We start from the raw sequence: 7,229 nt of genomic DNA on the forward strand, positions 1-7,229 counted from the left end.
GGGGGGGGGGCGAGTCCCCCCCCCCCGTGTGAGGTAGCGAGTGACGCCCCCCTTCTCCCCTCCCCGCACCTCCCCGCAGGCAGCAGCATGGACCTGACCGTGAGGCAGCTCCTATTCCAGGCCGAGCAGCATGGAGGTGAGGGGGGGGGCGGGGGCCGCCAGAGACTTCCTGTGCGCTCCCGGGGCCAGGCTTATACCCATTCTGCAGATGAGAAGACCCTGCGGGCTTTGAACCCGCTTCTTTCTCCCTGGGCAGAGAAGGCTGGGCCGAGGCCCCCCAGGCCTTTTCACCCAGTGCCCCCCCCAGGGCCCTTTAACGGGTGAGCTCAGAAGGCCGCGGGTGGGGCTCCGGCTCTCCCCAGGGCCTCCCATTGGCATGGCAGAGAGCACATGGGAAGAGCTCCCTCCCCCCCCCCAGATCCTGGACAAACAGGCTTGGCTGGGGGAGCCCGAGGGGGGGGCAGAGCCTTCCATGGGGGCAGCCAGGCCCGGAGTCGGGAGATGGCGCATCTGCCCAGCAGAGAGGGCTGGTGAGGGGGGAAGGAGAGAGAGCGGGGCTCGAGGGGGCCGTGGAGAAGCCCAGCGGGGGGGCCCCCCCAGGACCCCCCAGGATCAGACAGGACCCAGCCGAGGCGCCGTTTGTCCCCTGTGGTTCTGGGGCAGGCGGCCAGGCGAGCAGGAAGCAGCCACAAGGCCAGGGATGATGGCCACGAACCCTGCCGGGCAGAGGGGCTCGGGTGGAGGGAGGCCGAGAGTGTGGCGTGGCAGACGGGAAGGCTCATGTGGTCTCGGGAGCAGCCACCCCGTCCCGTCCCATTCCCGGGTCCCCGGCTGGAGAAGGAGGGAACCGAGAAGCGGGGGTGTTTGGGGGAGGCCTGGGGGGGGCAGGAGGCCGGGCGCCGGGCACTGAGCTCCCCGGGGGGGAGGGACGGAGCAGCGGCATTAGGCGAACCTTCCTGAAGGCGCTTGAGGGGGCGTCTGGACCTCACCAGGGCAGGGAGCCCAAAGGCAGCGGCACTGGGCAGCAGGGAGCCGGGCGTCCGGGAGGGGTAGGAGGTGGAGTCTGTTCCCCCTGGAGCAGCCATTGCAGGGCTCAGGGATAGGCCGGGGGGCAGAAAGGTGAAGCACAAGGATGGGCACGCAAACTGGCCGAGATGGGTGCAGATCATGGCCACGTGGCACACGGAAGGAGTCCAGGCAGATGCGATTCAGCCTCCTGATGGGTGCCAGGGGAGATGCCAGGACGTCTGCCTCCCAGAAGGCTGCAGCGGGCAGGAGAAGAGCCGGTCTTGAGTTGGGGGCACTACTTGTCCCGGAGGAGCCCTGAAGAGGCGGGCAGGGGCTCTGGGCTGGATGTGATCCTGGAGGCAGGGAGCGGAAGGCGGCCCCCTCGAAGTGAAGTGCCTCAGGACGCTGGCATTAGGCAGAGCCAAATCTCCCTGCGCCCGTGCTGAGGGCCAGGCAGACGGATCCCCCAAATCCCTCCGGAAACCCTCCCTCGGCTTGCCATCCGCACGAGGAAGAAAGTCCCAATAGACAGTTCTTTGGGTCGGGTTTGTAGGGAAGCAGCCGGAGGCTCGGGGCCTGCATTCTCCGGTCCTTCCAGTTCGTCGTGATTGCCAGGAAGGCCACGTGTGCCGGCTGCCTTCTCGCGCCTCGGCCGGGCTCTGCCTGCAGCTGCTTCTCCGAAAGCCTGGCTAGGACTGGGAGGCGGGAGAGCTAGTCGGCAGCAGGAATCGCGTTTGGGTGGCTTCTTCCTGGGCGTTCTCGGGTGCCCTCCCCCCTCCCGATCCTTCGAGCCCATTAAGGATCACCCCGAGCAAGGGCCCCCTCTGATGCCCCGCTCCCGCCATCTTGCTTTCTTTACCCGCCTCTTCTGCGTGCTCCTCCACGACCGGATGCTTACGGTCCAGATGTGGGATGGTGACGCAGGAATGAGTTTGTAGGAGAACTGCAGATCTTTTCCATCTTTCGTCACTTCTCGTCCCGGGCCTCTTTCCTCCTGAAAGGCACCCGAGACGATTTGGCTAGACGCACACACCCCTTTGGGTGCTGAGCAGATTTTTGTGGAGTCGAGGGCCGGCTAGGCCGCAGTCATCGGAGAGATGACACGGGGTCCTGGTGGCCCACTGCCGCGGCCGGCGCCGAGAGTTTGAGTCTTAGAACAGTCACCGCCGCCGATGACTCCAAAACCAACGGGGAGGCAGGTCACCTGGCAGAGGGAGAGCTCATCAGGCAGGCCATAAGCATTCTCAGGCTCTTCCTGGGTGCCAGGACATGAGATCGAGGCCTGCACCCCCAACATGGAGCCTTTGGAAGGAGCTCCCCCAGATGTGCCCCAAGCCAAGGGCCCCAGAGGCAGATGAGAGGAAAGGGCTGAGGAGACAAAGGTTCGAGCTTCTGGGCACTTGCACGTATTGAGCGATGGGCGCGTGCCAGCCGCTTAAGGCATCGGGGCCGGGCCCCTTCCTCAGCTTAGGGCTGGACCCCGAGTACAGGGGGAGGAAAACCTCTTCGCCAAATGAGCCCGTTGCTGAAAGGAAACAACACGTTATGGAATGGCAGGACGTTCCAGGCACCATTCCCTGCATTCAGGAGGAGCGGTGCTCAGCTCCCCCGTCCTCCCACGGAGACAGTAACGGATGGGTCAGCCCGGGGGGAGGCCGTCTGAAGGGCAGGTATAGGGGTTCCAGCGGTGCAGGCCCCCCAGCACCATCGAATGAAGGTTCCTCCCCAGACAGAGCGGGGACGGCCCCCGTCGGATAGGAAGGGAACGAGCCAGCGCCAGAACGGAGGCACAAGATGGGGAGCGGGGGCCCACACGTCCTGCCCTCGCCCCCTCCTTTCCCTCGGTCTCCTCAGCAGAGTCATGGCAGGCCCTCCGGGAAGGCCTCCGGAACCATAGCGGGGGTTCAGTGGAGGGTTCTGGAGGAGTGGGGGGCAGGGCTGGCCGTCCACCCCATTGGGGCCATCTCCTCCCCAGGGACTTCTCAGCCTCCATCCTCAGCCCCTCGGGCCTTCAGAACCACCCCCCCCCCCGGCTCGTTCCCTGGTCCGGCATTGCCCAGAGCTCTTCTCCCAGGCTGCTCCCAGCTCTGGGGATGGACTTGCCCGGCCGGCCACCCTGACCCCCTGGGACCAAATGGGATCTGCGGTCGTGGGAATGGGCCCCCCCAGCTGAGCTGCAAGGGCTCTTGGGATGGCTGCCACTAGTCTGTCTGCCTTTATTTACCCACAGTGTCAGAGCCCCCCCCCCTCCCCGGCCTCGGCCTCGGGCTCCCCTGGGTGCATGACTGCGGAAGAACAGACTGGCTGCCCAGGGAAAGCCCCCAGGAGCAGCCCTGTCCTCCCCAGACTCCCCGCACCGAGCCACGGCGTCTCCCGGGCTGCATCCCGCAGGGAGATGTGGGGTGGGAGAGCCCGTCATGGCGCGCCCCGCAGCGTGGCGGCCCCCGGGACGGCGTGGGCTGGGCTGGGGCGTTGCTCGGGGTGCTGTGTTGGGGGATCCGGGCTCCTGACCGGGCGGTTCTCATTGAAAGATGTGGAGGCCTTGAAGAAGGCCTACGAGCTGATCAAGGCGGCCATCGAGGGCCAGTGCGCCCTGGACAGCTCGGAGAGCTTCAGCCCGGAGTTGGCGGTTCTGTGTGCGGAGCAGGCCCTGCAGGTAAGCCAGCGCCCGGCCCAGAGGCCCTGCGGGGCGCCCCCGGAGCCCCGAGCCCCCAAAGGGCCGAAGCGATCGCTGTTTGGTCTGGAGGGAGGAAACGGGGCTCCGGCAGACGAACTGACCCGCTTGGGGCCTGAGGTTAGATTTGAACTCGGGTCTTCCTGCCCGCCGGCCCGGTGCTCTAGCCACTGGACGGCCCTCCCTCTAGCTTGAAGGCGGGTCAGTAGAAGGGGAAAGGGCCGCCCAGAGCCCGCCAGCCACAGCCCGCCGACCTTCCCTCTAGATGAAGTTCCCCGAGATCACGGAGGACTGCGTGAATCTGTACTTCAAGAGGAAGCCCCCCACCAGCCAGTTCAAGGGCCGAGCGTACCTGTGCCAGGCCCAGCTCTACGTGCCCGAGTCCATGGAGCAGATGGTGAGGCCCGGGGCCCCCGGGGGCAGGCGCCAAGGACCAGGGCGGGCTCTGGGCTGAGAATAGGCCTGGCGGGGCCGCACGAGTGGATGGGAAGGAACCAGCATTGGCCTCCCTCGAACCCAGGACTTGAGGGCGGGGGCCCGAGCCCATCAGGCTGAGGAGAGGGCAGAACGGAGGGAGGGGCACATTCCGGGCCCCCCCCCCCCCCGGCCCTGACCAGCGTCCTTTGGGGATTTCAGGAGGTCTTTCAGAAGGCCGTGAACGAGTTTCTGAAAGTCATCCACTTTGCCAGCGAAGAACCCCGGTACGGGGGGCCCCGGGGTCGGAGGGGGGCTGTGGCGGAGCTCCTACAGCAAGGGGGGCTCCCCGGGGCTCGGGGACACTCGGCCTTCGGGGCCCTTCCCGGAGGTGCCGTGTCTGGCCCCCAGGTACTACTTCCTGGTCTACAACGCTTCGGTCCTCTACTGGAAGATGGCCAGGGCCTTCCTGAAGCCGGGCCACCGGCAGCACCTGATCCCCAGCCTGCTGCAGATCGTCAACGTGCTGGAGCAGATCAACGAGGAGGACAAGGACTGGCAGGCCGAGCTCATGCTGTGAGTAGGACGGGCGGTGCCAGGCGGGGCTTCTTCTGTGACGGGCACGAGGCCACACGGGAACACGCGCGTGGGGTGAGAGAGGAGGCTGAGCCGAGGCCTCTGGGAGGAGGAGTGGAGCCCCGTGTCTGGGGGGAGCCCCGTGTCTGGGGGGAGCCCCGTGTCTGGGGGGAGCCCCGTGTCTGGGGGGAGCCCCGTGACTGGGGGGAGCCCCGTGTCTGGGGGGAGCCCCGTGACTGGGGGGAGCCACGTGTCTGGGGGGAGCCCCGTGACTGGGGGGAGCCCCGTGACTGTGGGGGAGCCCCGGAGGCGGCCGACGAGCTCTCGCCACCTCCTCCACCCCCGTCCCCAGCCTCATGAGGCCCTTCCTGGGTCTGTCACTGGCCCCCCACCCCCACCCCGGGCTGTGCCACCAGAGCTGCTTCCTGTCGGCACTTCCAGACGATTCCGTTCACCCTCCGTACATGAAATCGTGCTGTCGCAGGACCCCTGGGCGGAGGGGATGAAGGGTGGAGAGCCCAGATGGAAGGAGCCTTGGAGGGCTTCCTGGGGGAGGCGGCACCACAGCTGGGCCCTGCCCAGGAAACAAGCTGAGCTCCTGGACCTTTATCGTTCTGATCATGGAACTCTTGGGATCTGGGGGGGCCTCGGCGTGGGGCCACTTTCACCTACCCTGCAGTAGAGCTTCTTCCTGGGAGACCACATTGTTCTCATTTAATTGATGGGGAAACTGAGGCCTGGAGAGATCAGATCACCTCCCCAGGGCACCATCATGGATTGGGAATTCGAATTCAGAACCTCTCATCCCTCATCCAACGCTTCTCCATTTGGCCCCCCCAAAGGGCACGAGAAGAACTTGCTCCTTTGCCCAACGTCCCTGGCTGCCTCCAGCTCTCCGGCCTGGACCCAGGCGAGATCAAGCCTCGGGCAGGAAGGGCCAAGCTGTCAGCGAGTGGGGAGGCGGCCTTCTCTGGCCCGACTTCCCAAGACTCCTCGCCAAAGGAAAAGATGGTTGTCTGGCCCTCGGCAGGGCGCCGCCTGGACGTCACCCCCCGAACTCAGAGCAGCCGCAGACGCGGAAATGGGGTGCACCGAGGCTTCCCTTCCCCACCCTGCCTCAGTGACCCTCGAAACAGCGCAGGAGCAGCTCTCGCTCTCCTCCCGTCTCTACTGTTACCGGATCTCTCCATCTCCGTCTCTCTGCTCCCGAGGCTCTGTCTGTCTGTCCCTCTCCCAGCCCCCTTCGGCTTAGAGAACTCCCACGGGGAGAGTTCCCTTTCCCAAAGCGTCTTGGAGGCTTCTGAGAGCTGCGGGTGGGGAGGGACAGCCCTCAGAGCAGGGCGGCTAGTAGGGGCAGTGTGGGTGGGACTTGAACCCAGGGCCAGCTTTTTAAGTTTTTCTCAGTAGCACCTCTGGTCTCGGGGTGATCTGGGACACCTGCAGATCCTAAGCTTGGGTCCTCTGTGTTTCCCATCATGCCTTGTGGAGTTCTCTTGCCCTTTGGGGCCTCCTGGATATGGGCACCCCCTTCCTTAGGGAAGCTTCTCGCCTCCCTGCCCTGTGGGCTTCCTCCACAGTGTGTGGACTCTTCCTGGAGGTCTGTGAAGACCGCAGGGCTCTCTGAGCGCTCCTAGGAGAGGACTCCTGCCTGTCCTCCCTGCCGGGACCTCACACATGGCCCTCGGCTCCTTTGGTGCCGAAGTTCTTTTGTTCTGAATGGAGCAAAAGCCAAGCAAGATGGCAATTCTGGAGGCATCCTTGAAGGAGACTAACTGGTGGGTTTGACTGTGTCAATGTTTAAATGTTAATGCCTCAATGGCTATTTCCCTCCTCCCCTCTTTCCTCCCCTCTTTCCTTCCTTCCTTCCTTCCTTCCTTCCTTCCTTCCTTCCTTCCTTTCTCTCACTTTTCTCTGTCTCTGCCGCTTTCTGGCCTCACTGTCTCTATCTCTGTCTTTCCTTGTTTCTCCCCCCTTGCCCAGGAGGTCATTGCCTGGCCCCGAGACATCGAGTCTTCCATCCTGTAGTCCCTGGTGACGCGTCTGGCTTTGCATCTGCTCATACACGTCCTCCTGGGTCTCTAAGAGCCCGTCCGTTTGGGATTCTGCTTGTTTCTTCCACACAGTAACTGCGCTCTGGTCAGGCCCCACAGCCCACTGTTGAGCGATCCCTCGGGGACAGATGGACGCTCCCTTGGTTTCCTGTTGAGGCGCTCCAGAAAGAGCTGCCCTTGAGTCCAGCCTTTGGATGTGGGCCTCCTTCCTTTTTTCTCTTTGGGGTATAACCTGCTAGCTTGGGGCAGAGCTAGCTCAAAGGGAGCTACGCTTTAGATCCAGCCTCTTGGCCTCTCTAGGCCTGCTCTCGAGCCCAATTCCTGGCTCCATCAGGGCCTAGCAGTGGGCCTGCTTTCCAGCAGCCTCTCCAACATTTGTCACGATCTTTTCCTGTCGTTTGGCCCATCCATGGTGAATTGGTATGTCTCCTCCTCCTCTTCCTCCTCTTCCTCCTCCTCCTCCTCCTCCTCCTCCTCCTCCTCCTCCTCCTCCTCCTCCTCCTCCT

General features: G+C 64.4%; 1 protein-coding gene across 1 annotated transcript in view; it reads left to right on the forward strand.

Moving 5' to 3' along the window:
• The first annotated feature begins 3,289 nt into the window (after positions 1–3,289).
• Positions 3,290–7,229, forward strand: part of CFAP46 (cilia and flagella associated protein 46) — a 160,677-nt gene continuing 156,737 nt past the window's right edge. The window contains exons 1-5 of the mRNA XM_044660305.1: positions 3,290–3,664; positions 3,948–4,079; positions 4,319–4,383; positions 4,508–4,672; positions 5,515–5,758. Coding sequence (XP_044516240.1) covers positions 3,290–3,664; positions 3,948–4,079; positions 4,319–4,383; positions 4,508–4,672; positions 5,515–5,758 — 981 coding nt within the window. The remainder of the gene's footprint in view (positions 3,665–3,947; positions 4,080–4,318; positions 4,384–4,507; positions 4,673–5,514; positions 5,759–7,229) is intronic.

This window comes from Gracilinanus agilis, chromosome 2 (genome assembly GCF_016433145.1).
Source record: "Gracilinanus agilis isolate LMUSP501 chromosome 2, AgileGrace, whole genome shotgun sequence".
Lineage (NCBI taxonomy): Eukaryota > Metazoa > Chordata > Mammalia > Didelphimorphia > Didelphidae > Gracilinanus > Gracilinanus agilis.